General features: G+C 37.5%; 1 protein-coding gene and 1 long non-coding RNA gene across 2 annotated transcripts in view; both read right to left on the reverse strand.

Annotated features, from left to right (window-relative positions):
* Positions 1 to 784: 784 nt before the first annotated feature.
* LOC135079469 (uncharacterized) lies at positions 785 to 2,734 on the reverse strand. Its single transcript, XR_010258811.1, has 3 exons — positions 2,675 to 2,734; positions 1,731 to 1,815; positions 785 to 855 (listed from the first exon to the last, which is right to left on the reverse strand). It is a non-coding gene; the product is annotated as an uncharacterized LOC135079469 (long non-coding RNA).
* Positions 2,735 to 2,896: 162 nt separating this feature from the next.
* The window catches only part of LOC135079523 (phorbol ester/diacylglycerol-binding protein unc-13-like), a 161,583-nt gene continuing 144,024 nt past the window's right edge, over positions 2,897 to 20,455 (reverse strand). The window contains exons 6-11 of the mRNA XM_063974177.1: positions 8,660 to 8,773; positions 7,238 to 7,353; positions 4,983 to 5,086; positions 4,460 to 4,545; positions 3,841 to 3,937; positions 2,897 to 3,131 (exon numbers count right to left, since the gene is read on the reverse strand). Of these exons, the coding sequence (XP_063830247.1) occupies positions 2,897 to 3,131; positions 3,841 to 3,937; positions 4,460 to 4,545; positions 4,983 to 5,086; positions 7,238 to 7,353; positions 8,660 to 8,773 (752 nt within the window). The remainder of the gene's footprint in view (positions 3,132 to 3,840; positions 3,938 to 4,459; positions 4,546 to 4,982; positions 5,087 to 7,237; positions 7,354 to 8,659; positions 8,774 to 20,455) is intronic.

The following is a 20,455-nucleotide window of genomic DNA, read 5'->3' on the forward strand; positions in this document are numbered from 1 at the left end:
GGCACGTGCGTGTGCGCGGGCGCGACGGGCAGCGCGGGGAGGGCGGCGGCGAGCGGGGGGCGGGGCAGGCGGCGCCCGCGCCCTGACCGCAGGGAGCCCGTCTCGCTGCCGGGCGGGACTGGGAGCGCGCGCCCGCGTTTGGGGGTTGATGATGGCGTCGCTATGACTTACTTGACTTGACTTATGGTCCTATGTCCCCTAGATGGGGCAGAGGGCGTTCACAACAGTCCGCCATCGCGTTCGGTCTTGAGCTATGCGTTTGATCTCGCTCCAAGTCTTGCCGATCTTCTTCGCCTCGTCTGCCACAGTGCGCCGCCAAGTTTGCTTAGGGCGACCACGTTTACGTTTTCCTTGGGGGTTCCAATCCAGAGCCTGCTTGGGGATGTGATCGGGATCCCTTCGGAGAGTGTGGCCAATCCAGTTCCACTTGCGGCGCTTGATCTGCTGGTCGATCGGAATTTCGTGGCAGAGTTCCAATAGCTCGACGTTGGAGATTTTCTCAGGCCAGTATATGTCGAGAAGGCAGCGGTTGACGAAGACCTGCAGCTGGTGCGAGATGACCTTGGTGACCTTCCACGTTTCACACCCATAGAGCAGCACGGATTTAACGTTGGACCCGAAAATTTTGATCTTGACCCTTCGGGTCAGTTTCCGGGCAATGTAGCGTGCTCCTTTATAACTCACCAGCAATGTAAGGCACGTGCGTGTGCGCGGGCGCGACGGGCAGCGCGGGGAGGGCGGCGGCGAGCGGGGGGCGGGGCAGGCGGCGCCCGCGCCCTGACCGCAGGGAGCCCGTCTCGCTGCCGGGCGGGACTGGGAGCGCGCGCCCGCGTTTGGGGGTTGATGATGGCGTCGCTGTTGAAGAAATTAATTCATCAGTATTATTGTTTTTTATTTTTATTTAATTTCTTATTTTTCGTTCTATTGATTATTTTTATAACGCAGCATGCCCATAAGCCCAAGGCGTCCACTGAAAATCAGTGTCCAGCCATGCATTTAGCTGGCTGGATATACTGAGTGGGCGTCCTTTTTGGCACATCGCCTTCATAGACATAATATTGTGTATTATTATTGTTATTTTTTTTTTTATTTCCATTTTAATGTCCTGATTTATTGTTTCTTTTTTTGTGCCAAATAAATTATTCTTTCTATCTTTCTTTCTTTTCTTTCATAGTCTGGAAATCTTCCTGAAATTGTTCTGATTATTATATTCCTTGGCTTTCTATTATAGGAAGATTAGGAAGATATCCCTGGGACTACTCAACCTTCTGGGTGGGTTCTGTTGACAGCCAAACTCCTATTTTTAGTGTTATAGCCAGAATCTATTTAGCTATACAGGAGTTGCAATACTGTCCCCGATAGTTGAAAAGGCGCATCTTACACTTTTTTCGGATACCTATAAGTTAAGCTCAAGGACAGCTAAGAATTACTCATTTCAATTACATATTTGAAACTTTTTATCCCCGTTTTGATTTGGTGTTAGATGCGCCCTCAGATCATAGATGATCATAGATGATCTGAGGATGCGCCCTTTTAACTATTGGGGGTAGAATAGAGGAAATGAGAAGTGATGATAGAAATATTGGGCCAATTTTGAATTTATTTTGTAGCAGTATTGCACGTTTACCTATACACGTGTCAGAAATGTCTTAGACATAATTATTTTCATATCCATTGTATCGATTTTAAATTTCAATTACTGAAAAAAACATAATATTTAAATGTCTTACCAGGGAGACTTGCCGCTGTACGACGCGGCCGCGGTCTATACGGCGCCATTTCATTGCAATCCGAGTACCGAGATGACGGTGGCAACTGCAAAGAAAATTACGATTAATTAAGATGACAATTCATATTTAGTCAAAATTGAAGCATAACAAATTGATTATGTTAACTTACTTTATACAATAGTAAGAGATAGGTTAACAGTGATGAGCGAGATTTTCTCACTTAGTGGAAGAAGTGAGCTTGTAGGTAGTCAATCGTTGAAGAAGTACTGCTCTCTACTGTCCTACTTCCGCGAGTCGTCACCCACGTACGTCTACTGCTGAGCGAGAACTCACTTTAGGACTCTATCGCGTGCCTCACCTGCTTATTTGGTATTTGCGGTAACTGCACAACCGACGAGCGCCGTTTGTTGACGATATTCTCGTACTTGGTGGGCGTGAGCCCGTAGCCGTCAGCGAAAAAATACCACCGCCCGCTGTCCCACTGCCACGAGTCGTCGCCTACGTACGAGTATAACGCCTACTGGCGAGTGAGAACTTACTTTGGGACTCAATCAAATCATCTGCTAGTATAATGTGTTTGCCGTACTACTAAAGACTGACCTGCTTAGTAGTCTGCCCCCCACTATCCCATTGTCGTGAGTCATTCGACTAATGTAGGTGACATTGCTGTCTAATTCTGATGCATTGAGAAGTAAGCGTACCTGCTTAGTGGGTATTTGTGGCTGCTGCACAACCGACGAGCGCCGTTTGTTGACGATGTTCTCGTACTCGGTGGGCGTAAGTCCATAGCCGTCATCGAAGAAGTACTGTCTCATTGCCGCGAGTCGTCGCCCACGTATGACGTCTACTTCTGAGCGAGAACTTACTTTGGGACTCTATCGCGTGCCTTACCACGTCATATCATCTGCTAGTATAACGTGTTTGCCGTTCTATTAAACACTGACCTGCTTAGTCGGTATCTGCGGTAACTGCACAACCGACTATCGCCGTTTGTTGAAGATATTCTCGTACTCGGTGGGCGTGAGCCCGTAGCCGTCATCGAAGAAGTACTGCCCCCCACTGTCCCATTGTCGTGAGTCGTCGCCCACGTACGACGTCTACTGCTGCGCGAGAACTTACTTTGGGACTCTATCGCGTGCCTTACCACGTATTCTGCTGCCGTTCTACTAAAGACTGACCTGCTTAGTCGGTAACTGCGGTAACTGCACAACCGACGAGCGCCGTTTATTGACGATATTCTCGTACTCGGTGGGCGTGAGCCCGTAGCCGTCATCGAAGAAGTACTGCCCCCCACTGTCCCATTGTCGTGAGTCGTCGCCCACGTACGACGTCTGGTAGGGGTAGCTGCTCGAGTCATAGTACTCCTCGTAGCTGGCCTGCTGCGATAAATGTGAGTGGTCCCTGAAATAGACGAAGGTTTTTCATTATGGATTCGGCGATCTTATATTAGGTACCTACTCATATTTATTTATATTTTCTTCTAATCGTTTTCTTTTTACCAACTGAAAAATTTATGATGTAGGGCATGGGGGCTGTTTGTTTTCCCAATAAAATAATATTGCAAACTTGGTTTATAAATTCAGACAACTTATAGGACCTGACCTGACGAAAGAACACAATTTTGTTACAAATACCTCAGATATTAAACACACGTCGTATAAATTTTAACTAAAACAACATAATTACTACCATTTTTTTCGTACGACCCAACTCGAGTGGGAACTAAAATCCAAATGACAAAATATCTAACTTTAGTTTCAAGCTACCATTGGTGGCGCTAGTGTCGGTTGGCTGTGGCAGTGGGGGTAACCTGATGGAAGTCACGTGGACCAACTGTACGACTAGTAATCAAACCGGAAACGAATTCTTTTCTAATTATTAACTTGAAATAACGGTACAGTACAATTTTTTAAATAAATGCTTAGGTAGAGAAGAACTACACTGTACTGTCCTTTATTTGATACTGACAGGGCCACCGTCAATAGCGGATCGCTAGTTCCGACTTTTGCCACGGTGGAAACCATATAGTTGAACGAAGATGGTGGCGCCCTTCTGTCAATGTCGTCGGTGGGACATTTCAGTGTAGTTCATCTTTAAATATATTCTTTACCTAATGTGCGTACTAGTTGTATAGGCATCAAACCCGTAGCCTAATCCGTCGTCGTACAGAGTATTCTGTCGCTCGAGACTTGGTCGCCGCTGGTCCTCTGAAACAAATTAAAAAAGTATTTTTAGCTTTGACTGAACTAGAGGGAATCACATGCTAGAATACATTCTTTAAAATCTGGTTCTGAGGTCAGTAGACTATACAGATCCAGTGGTCCACAAGCATCAGTGTTTAAAGCTTAGGACAGGTCAAAAGTCACAAAAATAACCATGTGTTATGGACTTTTAAGTTCCATTCTACTATAGTCCTAAAGGAGTGATATTACAGAGTTGACTATGGAACTATGAGTATAATATCAGAACTGGTGGGAGTAGGAATGCTGACAAGTTTCCAACAAGTGGGTTTAGTGAATTTAACGAAGATTTATTATTTAGGTATGAACTAAAACTCTATCTATCATTACAGTATTCTATCAACGGAACAAATTCCACTCATCATGATAAATCTCTGAGTGCCCTGATGGCATTATGTATAATGGCATAAGGCCTTTTAAACTGATCATCCGGGAATGGAGGGGTATGTTTAACTGAAGTACAACAAAAGGTACAACTAAAGTAAGTACCTGCGGACTGCCAGTCGGCGGCGGTCCGCCAAGAGATGGCAGACTCGACGCTCGCCTGCGCATGCAGCTGGGACCAAGTCTCTATCCTGGAACAATTCAGTACAAAAATATTTGAAACCCATTTAGCTAACATTCTGAAAGTATAGCAATACTTTAGGAATATTTTTTAAGTTTATTTTTATAGTATAGTACTTAAGGCCCGATTCGACCAAACATTTATCCCAGAATAACTCCTGGTATAACTGGCACATTGACAGTCTAAGTATGGGAAATATGTCAAAATATCGAATAACTGACGATTTATTCTGAGATTAATATTTACTCATGTTTGGTGGAATCCACACTAAGTAATTAATATGTCTAAGACCCGATTCGACTAAACTTTTATCCGAGATTAACTCCTGGTATAACTGGCACATTGACAGTTTCAGTATGGGAAATATGTCAAAATGACAAGTTTTTTCTGAGATTAATATTGTTCCAATCCTCCCTTAATCATAATAAAAATTGTATAATTCCATACCTATTTGTTCTCGGCTGACTGTTATAATACAAGGGGTCCGTGTCGCCGTGTATGTGGTACTCGTCTCTCTCGTAAGAATTCTCTCGGGACACCTCCAGTGATCTCTGAAACGTAAAAAACATGAACATAAGTGTCAACGGTCTAATTCTTAATCCAGCATTAATAACTGAAAATTACTTAACATAGAATGTCAAATAGCTACCTAATTATGTGATTTTAAAGATTCCGATTTTAGCGGTTATGAACCGCCTGTTCAAAAAAATCCCTAATCATAAAAAAATATACCTAAAATATCTTTATAATGTATGAATGAATCTAAACTGGCTTTCATACCAGTTTAGACCGCTCATTTAATCAAAATAAACCTGTCTAAAGAGTCCATTATAACGTGTTGCTCACATTTCGTAAATCATCATCAGAGATCCGTGAGTGAACACGGGACTTGGTATTATGTGAAGTTGTTAGCACAGAAACGCAATGCGGATTTGATAACATTATGAACATTCGGCTGAGCATCCCAAAATGTATTCAGTACGTTAACTAACTTAATGTTGGTTATGTAAACGAGCCGACAACAATGTTCACGGGGATGTACAGTGTACAGACAGCGCATCAAGTGGCACTGTGACTTAAAAGTTGGTAATAGTATAATATATTTATGTGTGATGTACTGAGGGCTGAGTGTGAGTTTGCATCAAACGTCCTCACCAAACAGTGAGCGCGTTAAAAAAATATGAAAATTTTAGTTCTAGTTCTAGTTTAAAGTTTCCGCTAGAGGCGCTGTACAATCCGTCATCACCTAATTTTTACGGTAAGGCCCTTTTCACACGTCCCGGTTGCCGGCTAACCGGCGCCGGGTATCCGGTGGTGAAGTGTATGGGCATAGTACGTAGCTTTCACATGTTCCGGCGTAATTAATCCGGCATGCCCATACACTTCACCACCGGGTACCCGCCGCCGGTTAGCCGGCAACCGGAACATGTGAAAAGGGCCTAACTATAACGTTAACCGGTGTTTTTTGTATGGAATTTGACAGATTGTTGACATTTGTCAAAGTTAAAGCACATGTTAAAGTAAGATGGTGCAACCCAGCCTCAATGTCATTATTTTACGCGCTCACTAGTGAGGACTTTGATGTAAACTCACACTAAGCCCTCTTTTGACTGTACATTCAGCCCCCCTAGACAAAACGCACTTTTTGATCGAATCGAAAATCGAATCCGTCAAAACTCCATACAAAAAAGGGGCTTTTCGACCACTTTTCGACTGGTTTGCGATTATAATTTGCACTTTGTCTAGACCCACAGTTACCAACTTGCAGCGAGCGAGTTGTTATGGCATCTTATTACGTTATGACATGCTTTTAGTCAAACTAGACAAAGTATAATATTGTAGTTATAAATGATAAAGTCCTGACCAGTGCCGGATAGACAATGATAAATTCACTATCGATTATTTTGTTACTTAAGTTATAATTTGTGAATTTTGAAGAAGTTTGTATCCTATCTACAATATGTAACAAAAACACCGTCCGATCCGAAAGGGTCATAAAGTAGCTTTAACAACATTACCAAAACAAGTATCAAAATTACGTAATTAATAAAAACAATTTTTTTATCGATTTTTAAAGTCAATAAGTTTAGCAATGATTTACCCTACAACGGGGAAATTTTCAAAAAGCGTTAACACTCTGTCGGCGCGCGGCTTTTTTTAAGACGCTGGGGGTCATGACCTTATGACGTCGCTACGCGTGCCGGCGCATCTCTACCCCTCCCGCGTACCCTCTACACTGCAGTTCGGATTGCCATGTAAGCTATTTTATTTTTGTAAATTTTGTATTGATTTTTCATGGGGTATTTTTTTTATAATATTTTATGAAAATTATTACACAAATGGAATCTTAACTCGATACCTATTAACACCTTAATGGATCGGACGGTATTTCCGTTACATATTGTATAGGTTCCGGGGGATTCTGAGAAAACTCTCTTCAGACCCACAAAATTAAATATTTATTCATATAATGTTAAATATTTACCAAAAACATAATGTATATACATCGTTACATTATTAGAAAGCTAGAATCTAAAAGATATGCCTTTACAGGTAAATACAGCATTCGAAGAAAATAAGCTTGTCGACAAAAAAAAAAAGAACAGGATTTAAGGAAATAAATTACATCATTTCCTTAAATCCTGTTCTTTTTTTTTGGTAACTAATAAATATTTTTTCTTTCTTTCAAAATTTAATGTTACCTGTGGCGTGTGCATCTGGTGTGCGGCACTCCTGAATTGCGATGCGCTGCAGTTTGCGTGCTGGCCCACTGGGTAGTTGAGGTCTGAGGTGTAGTCAGAGTCCTCTGAGTACCCAGCTGAAACAGGAGAAAAGAATAATTAGTAAGTTTTTTAATCAGCTTTACTATACTGAAAGAGGGTGTAAGAAAGGTTGTAGTTTGATTGTAGCAAAATAGCCCCTATTAAATGAAACAATATGCCAATGTTTAGCTGTAACGTGCCGTTTATCCTTAATTGAAAAAAAACATAATGAACAATTAAAATAATAAACCTATAGTGGTATAAATCGTAATCATTCGCAATGTACTCATTAAAAAATTGCATACTAATAGAAAAATAAAAACCAATATTACTTAACACTATGCACGACCAAACGATAAAACATGGCTGCTGTCAAACGAAAGCCAAATGAAATCGTATGCTTTTCCAAATTCTAACGTTCTATCAGATTCTATCCTTTATCGGAACAAAAGTACATCACTACGATAATATTCAGAGGAAAATGCACTCTGTCACAAGGAACCACTTTTCAAACAAACGTTTTAGTCGTCGACGCAAGGCGTAAAATTAGTTCCTAGAGATTGAATGTAATGCATCTGGCTTCAGTTTGAGCTTACTCAACTTCAAGCAAGTTTAGATTACGCTCGAGTTTATTCTCATAATTGAGAAGACTTAGGACTAAAAGACTTGATGAGAAATTGAGGCTCGTATCGTATTACAAAACAACGCTAAAACTCGAAACAATATCAATTTATAGAGTCTGTCCATTCTAAATCATCAAGTGTAAACTTGTCTCGAAGCGCTGGTAGGGCCCAAAAGATAAGGAGACATGTAAAGTGCCCCATAAGGGCTACCTTTTCTTTTTTCTTTTTTACTACATTTTGACGTTCATAAGTGCCACTTGTGGTCTAAACTGAATAAATATTTTTGATTTTGCTTTTAATATTACTTAGTCTGTAATTACAATAAAATCGCGACTGAAACTCTAGCTAAATAGGTATTCTAGACAGTGATCAATCGGATTTAGAAGAATAGAAAGATGTAGTCTGTCTCGTCAAGTTGACATCAATCATGTATTTTATTTTAACCGACGTAATTATATCAAGAAATGACAATTTTTCTCATGACTTCCTTTTTTCTTCATAGTGTTTTTGTGATGAGATAAAGTGAGTCACGATCTCGACAGAAGAAATTAGTTCAGCAATATGTGTAGGCACAAAACGCAACAATCAAACTTATTTTCTGACAAGACTCAATACTTTATTGCACACCACATTAACGCTTAAGGTCTTACAATTCAAGCAGTTATACAATGTGAACCCAGTTAGGGCACAGCAACTTTTGGAAAGAGGCAGTCTAGTCTAGATATATTTTTTTACTTACAGTGGGCTATATACTGCATCTGCCTGCGAGCTTGTTCCGCCCTCTCGGCGTCCAACGCGCCGTTGAGCAGGTCAAGCTTACGCTGGAGGTCGGCACCGCCCGTGCCTTCCGCATCTGTAAGCAATAATGAACTTTATGTTATTGACATGTAAAATCAGGGTTTCTTAACACTAACACTTTTTTTAGAGGAATTAGTAATTTATTAATACAAATTACTAATAGTCCCGTTAACCCCTCGTGGTAAGCTAAATATGCTTATTTTCAACAAAATAGTCGAGCGACAGCGGGGCTTCGTCGCTTTACCTTTAAAATCTAAGTACATTATAGTAGACTTTCAAGGCCTATTGTTATTGTTTTGATATTTTGTCTTGATCGAAGACTGTAAAAGGGTTAAGCTGGGGTATGACAAAACCTCATGACTCACGACAAGATTTAACATAAGACAGGCGATGGGTTACTGGACTGATTAGTTAGCACTATAAATCGATTCGACTTACGACAAGAAACCAGATCAGCCGTCACATAATCTAATATTATACCACATCTCGTATGTACCTACCTATTTTTTGTACATTATTGTATTATAAACACTTATCATATTATAAACACTTGGACTATATTTTATTTTGAGAAAAGAACGAATTTCCTTTGATTACTTACTGAAAAGCGACTCAAAATGCGTATCCCAATTATCTCCTCATCTTTTATGTAGAGACCTACTTAAATTCTATCAGGCTGTCTTTACAAATAACATGGTAAAAGAAAACACAAAAGAAAAAGCAAACAATTTTCTTCTCAGTGTACTTTTATAAAACTTTTATGTTGCCAAGCCAATGCCAGTCATTGGCCTGCTCCAAATACGGCGCGCTGCTCTGGCGGGCCAATTTATTATTAACTAAATTGATTCCCAGTGACTTCCGAGAATAGCGTGAACAACCTGTATAATAGGGATGTGCGATTTTTCGTATATGACCCGAATTCTCGGATCACTTTATATGGAGTGGTGTAAAGAGAGCATAGATTTCGCGATTTGGCAAGCGACTTTCAAAAATAGGTACTACAACGTATAAAATGTAATGAAAGAATACAAAAATAAAGGATAAGGATAATATTCTTCACACCTAAATATTTGTGTCTGATGTGGTTGTTGCCTGGGAGACAATTATTATATAAAATACATTAAAACCAAAGTAATACGTAAGGCACGCACTCTCATGTTTTTTCCGTAGATGAATTATTACATAATAGTTTCCCTTAAACTTAATCCTTTCTATTTTCAGAACGATCTGCTAAACATCATTTGGCTTTGAATCGATTAAACAGACCGAATACTCACCATACAAACTTTGAACTGGCACATCTCTAGTACGACACGTAGTACGTTTGTTTACCCTTTCCGATTTAGTTAATTGGTTAAATATTAACGTGGTTGGATGACGCTATACATATTAAGCACTTGCGCTAAAGTGTTTACGTGGCTAAATAAAATCGGCAAAGTTGAACCACTGAAATTTGGACGTTATTACCTATCCAATTTGGTTATTTTCAGAATGCCTGTACCGTATTCAGACGAATATGCAACCTTTGCATTGTACTATACGTACGAATAAGCCCTTTTTGCTCTCAAGGTACAAAATAATATGTACCTTTTCTATGAACTTGTTAGAATATATATATCTACATACCTGATTTATATTAATATTCCATGGTAAATATGTATAATTGGTACACTTTTTAACTTGTTAAACACTACACACACAAAACATTGCACAGCCGCCATATTAACTGACAGATTGAAATTCAGATTTATATAATTCGTAAATTAGAATTTATTGTAAGGTTTTTGGTTTCTTAATAATTCAGAATTTAATTAAGATCTCCGATTCTAAATATGAAAGATAATAATATTACCCTATTTTTAATATATTGTAAAATGAGAAACTCCAACTTCCGCTTCCGAATAAAAATAGTTTTAAGATCCTGTGCCGTGATTGGTCGACTGTTCTGATTGGTCGTTTTAAGCCGACCAATCGGAGTTGAGTAAAAAGAGGGGGAATGTGGGTATAAATAGATGGAATTTCTCATGGAGAAGTAGTCTGAACGGATCTTTGAGGTGATTGCTGACCAAAGTTAAGTATACATTGTTATTTGGTACTATTATTATGCTTGTTGTGTAATTGTATTGTATTATTGTGATATTGTATTAACACCTGGCTATGTGGCTGCGCCAGGCCTATTATATTGACACCTGGCCAATTGATGGTGACATTCCACGGGGTCGGGTCGGTAGTTTGATGACCAGTATAAAGAAGGACAATGCTTATAGTTGCCGGTTATGTTATGGTATAAAACCTAAGTCGTAACCTAACCTAAACCTAACTCTTAACCTAACCTAAATCTAAGTCTTAACGTAACCTAACTTACTTGTGTTCTGTGTATTTGATTATAAATACTGGTTATACAAAATACCGTCAAAATGTTAATAATAAATAAGACGTAATTACTGCTAGATTACTCATTTTTATATAAGTTATAACTGGTTGGAAAAGAGGCTGACAAAGGTGACTGAGTTTCTTCCGCCACTTCTTCTCAGCACCAGCCCAAGTTGTCCCGAAGTGGTGGTAGGGCAAGCTATATTTGGGACGTGTATAAGTGCCCTGGAAAAGGGCTTTATACTGAATAAACCATTTGAATTTATAATTGGATTTTTAATTTGGAACTTGCTTATTTATTAAACTACAGTATTATAGTCCTATATATTTCCACGATATAATACGATATGATAGGAATATAACGTAAAGTATTTTATGCTAGATTTTGCTTAATTTTATTCTTCTTTTTGTGGTAACTTTATTAATTAAAGAATCTGCTTTAATACATTAATATTTCCTAAATTACGAATGACTAAGGTCCAAAAATCTAACAAACTCATACGGTTAGATATAACCATCTCAGATAATGTGATTGGTTTACATTATTACATCAAACTATACAATATTAACCAATTATTAATTATCCGTAAGAAATAAAATACGGGAGATTTTGACGAGAATTTCATTAGGAGATCAGATATTAGAAATCAGCACAAAAAAATAGGTAAAGTAAGAAATTGTGATTAAAAACCCTGACATACTGGAATCCACGTGCATGAAACATCAGCAGAGAAAACTTTCAAATAATATAAACCTCCTCAAGGTTAATAGATTTATAAAATTATAATAACACTTTTAAAGTTTTTACGTATATTTTGTAGTGAATTATTCACCACAACAAATTAATTCACAACATATTCACACTGGTGGCCGTCGCTACTCACGAGATACGTCGACCAAACAGCAGGCACAATTTAATATTTTTATGTAAAGAATGTAATTTAAAAATATACCAGCGCTAAACTTTAAAATATGGCGACAGAGTAGCATTAGTTGATGAATAGCCCCATTTATAGGCAGAGCAAATAACCTCCATGGCTAGCAGAGCACGCAAGCATTTTTCACAAGGCACAGTATGTACAGTCGCGGAATGAAAAGGTTCGTCACCTTAGTGTCGGTTTTCGCTTGCACTAGGTAAGAGTCAAAGCTGCCAACATAACCGTGCAAGAAACATTGCTGCTAACATTTAAATAAATATGACGTTTGCTAACGAATAAGGTTTTGCTTGTTTATTTTTCTATCCCATCAGTGCAATGTTACAAAATGTAGTTTTTTTTATTTAATAGATAATGGCAGGTTGAACCAACAAGAAGGTTTTAGTTTATCAATCATAATAATCTTCTTGACAAGTTAAATCGTCAAACAACTTTGATCTGAATAATTTTGAACTTTACTGACGAACAGTTAAAGATTATTTTCTCTAACTCGAGATTATTCTGTAACATAGTTTCAAAAGGTAATATGTGCTCGCGATTCGTTGAAGGAATCAATTTGAAAACTGACGAACCTTTTCATTCCGTGACTGTACATGGTGTGCAGGTTACAATTTGCATGCTAAGAGCGACATTGGTTCAGTCCATGACGTCATTGCTTAACGCTTGAAAAATGTATGTGAAACTTCATAAACCTATTTTTAACTACTAGCTCAAGTACATTGTAAGCTTGCTTTAAAAGCTAATTAAAAATATGGCTTACTTTCACTGCTCGGTAATTACTTGAGTAATTTCAACAGCTATTTTAATTGGTGCCAAAAATAAGTATTTTTATATACCCTGGGGCGATATAACTTACGAGTACCAGTAGTTACCATAAAATCACGATCGAAATCTTTTCTTTTTGTTGGTTTAGTTAGACTAATTAACTTAGTTTACTAAGCACTCACAGATAATTTCTGTTGTTTGCCCCTAACAAAAAACTATCTACCTATTTACTTGTTCCACTATGGATATTTGGGATTTTAATTCTAATCATGTTTTTAAATACTAAAGTTAACCTGAATTCATGATCATTATACTTTCACATATGCCAAGAAAACCCACGAAAAGTGTTTAACTGCCCGAACTTTCTTACTATTTTATCCTCAAACAAACCCACAAAGTATGCATACTTTATCTAGATTTCGCCGCGATTAAAAGTGAGTTAAGTTGTAAAAATATAAGGCGTAGTCGCGTGACAAGCTTACCATGTCATGACCCTAAGTAGAGTCGGTAAATTAATCATAAGGCCTTCAGAAGTAGGTTGTAGCTTTGACAACCATACGTAACACGTCTGCGAAAAGCAAAAATAGTATGGGAATAATAAGCTATGAAACAAAGTATGCAAGCACAATGTTTGGAGTGAACTAAATGGGTTGTCCTCACCAGAATTGTCCCTACAGGGGGCAACTGGGAATTTAGTTACTTATAAAGTAATGAACAAATTATGAAAACCGTTTTATAGTTTTTGAGTAAAGCGTTCAAATAAACGCTAAATTCTTTTATAATTTGTAGTGATTTAATACCGTTTATTCACAAGGTAAGGAGGAGAGACTGGAACATTTTTGTAAATAAGTTCCCATTTGTCCCCAGTTGGGATGATACTGGTGAGGACAATTGAGATTAACCGTCATTTTTCCGCTGGAGTCATATTCTGAAAGAACTATATTCGACCTCAAGTATAGATTCAAGGCTATGATTGGTTGAATTTCATTATTGAGACCAATCACACGGTTGGATTCGTACTTGAGTGCAAATTCATACTTGAATCGGGCTATAGATTCAACGACGGTCTTTTGTGCGTAAGGCCTTGATTTTTCACTCGGGTCAAGGACAGAAAAAATATAATACACGTCGTGAAGTTTTTCATCTATGTAGTATATCTATACTTCTGTACTAATATTATAATATGCAAAAGTAGCTCTGTCTGTCTGTCTTGCTTTCACCGATTTCGATGAAATTTGGCATAGAGATAGTTTGAGACCCGGGAAAGGACATACATAGGTTTTTGAAACAGGGACGCGCGCGATAAAGTTTTTCTGTGACAGACAAAATTCCACGCAGGCGAAGCCGCGGGCGGAAAGCTAGTAGTAAATTAAGTTTACAATACGATCATAATTAATTATACTATTTATGCATCTGCTTGTTATGGTGAAATATAAAGTCTAACGTCAGTTGTTACAGTTTATACAAAAGAAAAAGTCGAAAAATCAAGCTGTAACCTTGTACATAGAATCAAAAATTAGTTTCACATCTTTCATAAGGCATATTAGATTGATTACGTCCCTGTAAAAAGTAATAACCACACTAGAAAGGGAATAAAGAGGGATTTTCCGAAGGTAATCATTTTATCTCGCGACGAAGTGGATTTCATTTACCAGTAAACGACAAAGGAGCTAGTAATGTCCTGTCTTATGTCTACGACGCGGTAGGGTCGGGCCATTTTGTTAGCGGGAAGAAAAACTCTCCAATTTTGACTATAATAAACGTCCAAAGTCTGTTACATCTCCGCAAAAAAAACATCGGTTATGGATATTGTAACAGTTAAAGTATGGTGATACATGTCAGCCTTAGTAAGAAACTCGTACCTGAAAGGTACACAAGTTAAAAAATAAGCTGTTGATGACCGCGGCGTAGACCACTGTACCGGCAATTTAGTGGTACACAGCGCAGGACTGGCAGTTGAGAAAATCCTTAGGGGAAGCTTTGGTCCAGCAGTGGACGTTCTTTGGTTGAAATAAACAAACGCGACGTAGTATAAAACCTTTATACAATTAAAACAAACTGAAAGCCACTTGGGTAAAGCGACGCACTAAAACTAAATAGCATCTTTCAGGCGGATTTAACTTAGTATCAAAATACTCATTTCACCACCTCAACGGGCTGTAGAATTTTCCAGGCAAAATAAGAAAGCAAAGGTTTGTTATAATCACTGTAGACGCGCCTAAACTTCACATTTCAATATTATTATTACCTCAATTTAAATTTTTCGTCTAAAATTTTATGAAACGTCTCAGACGTAGACTTGGAAAACTTTTTATTGAAAAATATCGACGTCAGAAAAAATATTATACCTATTACAATTTAACGGCATCATTAATATCCAGAGGGTGATTTGTATTAACGTTACAAAAAGCATAAAATGGCTAACGATCTTCCATAGGGCCTACCTAAAGAGGGCAAAAGTGGAAGTGATTGACCGAAAAACGGGCCTTGGCAAATACGCGTTGTAATGTTTACCAGGGATGTTATGGATAAAAAGTTTCGGTTATGGATACGGTTTCGGATATTAGAATAATATTATACCGGTTTCGGTTACGGTTACGGATAGTAAATCATTTCGTGTGTCGCGCAGCATTTCGCTATTTGAATTTTACCTTTTTAAAATTCGAATAGCAAAATGCTGCGCGACCCACATAGCCACTTTATGTACTACTAGCTTTTGCCCGCGGCCTCACCCGCGTTGAATTTAGTTTGTCACAAATCGTCATAAATTATAGCCTATATGTTAATTTGGATTATAAACAATAATACTGTAAAGTTTCAACAAAATCCGTTCAGTAGTTTTTGCGTGAAAGACTAACAAACATCCAGACATTCAGACATCCACACAAACTTTCGCATTTATAATATTAGTAGGATGAGCCTATGACAGTACCTATGATAAAGGTAAAACAAGCGGGTATATCAGAATGGTGCCAGGGGATGCCAGACAAGTAACAAATATTAAAAGACTCCGTCTTTGTCCGAAACTTTTGAATTTCGGATATCCGATAGTTTCGGTTACGATTACGGATATCCATAACATCCCTGATGTTGACACGAAAATCGTTTGGGTCGAAGTTCTATATTTAGTTAGTGTATTGGATGTATGCTGATGTACCACTTTTCTTGGATTTAGGACCCTATGTGAATGTTGAATGAGTGTTGAATGTCCCACTTCAAAGACATTGCATGGTTACTTTATTTTTATTGGTAAAATAAAGTCATGCAAAGGTAGTCTTATAATAAACTTAAATTACATTCAATCGGCATTTTCTTTATTACTAAACTAGGTGTTACTTTTTTCAAAAAGCCTCGTAGTTGAACAGCGATTTCAAAATCTCAAGTCATATCAGTCACAGAAATTCAATTAATGTTCGTTATTGATAAATTTGAATCAATTTAATTTGACATAGGTACTCAGGTCAAAATATTTCACTATCGATCTTACGAGAAGGGCTGAAATAAACTAAAATGCAAAATCCCTGTAATCCTAAACCTGGAATTTTCCTAAGCTCCCAGGCGACCTAGACCATCCAAAACGAAGCATCGCCAAAGAAATCTCTATTTTACTTTGAAAACTATTCCGTCACAGGCCAATAAATAAATGTTAAGGTACCAACCCAAGCCAGAAACTTCGAAATATATTACCGGAATAGCCTTTTATTGAGATAGCATCAAGCAAATTCAAGAATATTTACGGCAACGATGAAGATTTTCTACGGCGGAACGCTTACACTATGGCGCCATATTTTGGGCTGGAATAATGTCCCAGGAAAATGTAACGTTACGACTTTGTAATAAATAGCAAAATAGTGAACACATCGCATTGTAGACAGCACATAAGATTACACGTTTTGTTGCGAAATCGCATCTATTACAATAACATTAGATGCTACATTGTTTAACTTGATATGCCGCCGTCTGTGTTTATACAGGAATACAACGTTGCCTTCACTCTGTGTGTCTACAGTTTCAATTGAATGAGATCCGAGAAGAATACGGCGTATTATTTTCAAATGCAGACACTCTTTGGATGTTGAAACAGCCGCGTTGAGGCAGGCCTGGCTCACTCCGCGCGGTACATCCGATAATTACCTATGCAGCGAAGCGCCCCGCCGGCGTGTATTATATCAGTCGAGTGTCACGCGCGCGCCCGTCAGGACGCTGGCGTGAGTTGTAGTACCTAATTCTATGATCGAAGTATTATTTAAAAATGGACATTAAGAGAAAGAAATATTGTGCGGCGTTCGGGTGTTTAAATTCGAAAAGAAATCTACCGGATTTATCTTTTTTTTCGCTTCCCAAAGATGCTGAAAGGTATGTTGGCCATGTAGGTAATCTACACTAATATTATAAAGAGGAAAACTTTGTTTGTTTGTTTGTTTGTTTGTTTGTTTGTTTAGTTGTAATGGATAGGCTCAAAAACTACTGGACCGATTTTAAAAATTCTTTCACCATTCGAAAGCTACATAACTCACGAGTAACATAGGCTAAATTTTATTTTGGAAAACAATAGGGTCCCGTAAAATATTGTGTCATGCTCTGGGGCGGGACCACCTTAACGTAGGTACATATAATAGATACGAAAGAAATGTATAAAATATGTATATAATTGTAGACTTAGTTAAAAAAAATGTATATCTATAGTTTTGTTGTAAACATTAATTCAAAGTGGTCCCGCCGGAGAGCATACTCCCTAGCGGGACCACCTAGAAGATTTCGTTACTGAAGGTTTCTGAATTCGTTTATAAGACCATAAAAATGTATATTAAATGTATACAAATCTGCTATACTCAATTTTTTATTTGATTTAGTATAAACCGATTTACGGCAAATTTCAAATTTCCTTTCGGAACATTTAGGGGAGACTGGCCCAAAGCGGGCACCAAGAAAAAAACACATGTGAAATGAGAAGTGAGTGAGTGAAGCGAATCTCATGAGCATGAATACTATGTGAAATGGAATTTCCACAAAAAAATTCATCTCCTATTTTAATGTTACTCCCTTTTTTACCAACTTTAAAGGCAATATTTGTATCTAATCAACAGCCCATAGTGAGAGGACACGTTTCTGAGCCGTACCTATTATCATCATTGATAGCACACGCACACCTGGTTGTAGACTTTCGTCTTTAGGTACTGAGATATTTTGAATGAAAAGATGTTGCGTAGTTTACTGAACGCTGCCCAGCCGAGTTGGATGCGATGATTGACCTCTTTCTCGAAATTGAATCTACGTAGCTGAATCTTTTGTGCGAGGTAGACATATTGTCAACAATCTTGAGAATCAAGCTCCCAATCGAAACTGGGTAAGACGCAACATGGGCCTTATAAACAAGCTCAAAGTTGCACAGCGTATTATGGAGAGGGCTAATATGCTCGGTGTTTTTTTACGAGATCGAATCAGACATGAGGAGATCCGTAAACGAACTGAAGTCGCTGACATAGCCCAGCGGATTAGCAAGCTAAAGTGGCAATGGGCAGGGCACATAGTACGCAGACGGCCGATGGGGCAGCAAGGTTCAGGAGTGGAGGCCACAAGCGCAGCGTAGGACGTTCATCCACAAGGAAAGCAGACGGATCACCTGATGGTAAGTGATGTCCTATGATCAGCAGTGGACTGGTGATGATGATGAATCAATAGCCTAAAAAATAAGTTTCTTAAAACTTAATATTTTAAGTAATGAGGCAATGCATTAGATAATATTATACAGTGTGAGTCACGTTAAAGTGTACATAAAATATGAAAAAAGATGAAACTAGACCTATTTTTATCGATAAAAAAAGAGGTCAAAAAATTTTTGAGATTTTATTTTTAATTTTTTATAGAATTTTTTTCTTCCAATTACTTATTGTAAAGAAAACGTAATAACTTTTAAACTAAGCGGTATATCCTGATAAAATAAAAACAGTAATATTGCTAAATAACAGGCAATACTAATAATAAAAAGTAAAAAAACTAAAACCCAACTACGACAAAAAACGACGCTGAAAAAGTATAAAACAAGATTTTCAGAATACTGAACTGAACAAAGTTGCTAATATAGTTGCATAGTAATTTTCATGTTTGGAAAACCGCAGTCACACGTTGTCAAAGTGCTACGGTAGGTAGGTACTCGTATATGTAACGTGTGACTACGCCTTTCCAAACATGAAAATTACTATGCAACTATATTAGCAACTTTGTTCAGTTCAGTATTCTGAAAATCTTGTTTTATACTTTTTCAGCGTCGTTTTTTGTCGTAGTTGGGTTTTAGTTTTTTTACTTTTTATTATTTGTACTATTTTGGTGATAAAGTGTACCTATTTGTGGCGCATAATATTACCAAAAGTTAAATTGATGAACTAATAAGTAGTAAAGAAGCTATGAACGCATAGATGTGAATTATATGCAATCAGCCCATGAATACAGGTAAAGTCACAAGCAAATGCTAGTAATATAATATATATATTCAAAATGTACAAGTGAAGCGCTTTCAAATGATACCAAACACGGCATATTTATCTTAACTTTATTTTTTTACTCTCTATGTTTTGTCCGCTAGAGGGCGCCAAATTAGATTTTGTGAAACCCCATGTAGCCTATAACCAGCGGACAATTAAGACGCTTCTAATGATATGTCATTTGTCGAATTCTGATAAGTAGTTTAGAAGTTACGAGGGTACACATGAACATACATACATACATACATACATACATACATACATAGCCTGTCAAAATCATAACCCTCCTTTTGCTTTGCCGTAGTCGGGTAAAAAAATACATAAAATACACAAAAAAGGCCTACAAATAATAAAAAATGATACTTTTTGAAAAAAATCTGCTTTTGAATTCGTGTTTTTTTGGTTATTTGATAAATTTCTCCAAAAAATGTCCCTATGACAGGTGGTTTTTATTACTTTGTATTATTCTCTATCGTATTATCTTTGTAAAACCAAAAATCGCATGTCTCTATCCCTATCACAACATTTGCTATGATCGTTTGAACAAAGGCCTGCCACAACATTATTCTCTTCTACAGGTAGAGACAATTTTAATTTTAAATAAAATGCTTATTTTACTTCGAAATCTTTTGTTTTTATTTGAAATCTAACTTGTCTTTATCAAAATTACAAATCTAGAGCCATTTTCAGTTTCGTTGTTAACGAAGCTTTGAATGGCGCGCCCGGAGAGGCTTAGTTCAAACGATCATTGCAGACGTTGTGATAGGGATAGAGACATGCAATTTTTGGTTTTACGAAGGTCATACGATAGAAAATAATACAAAGTAATAAAAACCACCGGTTATAGGGGCATTTTTTGGAGAAATTTATCAAATAACAAAAAAAAAACGAATTTAAAAGCAGATTTTTTTCAAAAAGTATCATTTTTTATTATTTGTAGGCCTTTTTCGTGTATTTTATGTATTTTTTTAGTATCGCCTGTTATTTAGCAATATTACTGTTTTTATTTTATCAGGATATACCGCTTAGTTTAAAAGTTATTACGTTTTCTTTACAATAAGTAATTGGAAGAAAAAAAAATCTATAAAAAAAATTAAAAAAATCTCAAAATTTTTTTGACCTCTTTTTTGTCGATAAAAAAAGGTCTAGTTTCATCTATTTTCATATGTACACTTTAACGTG

This window comes from Ostrinia nubilalis, chromosome 16, assembly GCF_963855985.1.
Source record: "Ostrinia nubilalis chromosome 16, ilOstNubi1.1, whole genome shotgun sequence".
In the NCBI taxonomy this organism is placed as follows: Eukaryota; Metazoa; Arthropoda; class Insecta; order Lepidoptera; family Crambidae; genus Ostrinia; species Ostrinia nubilalis.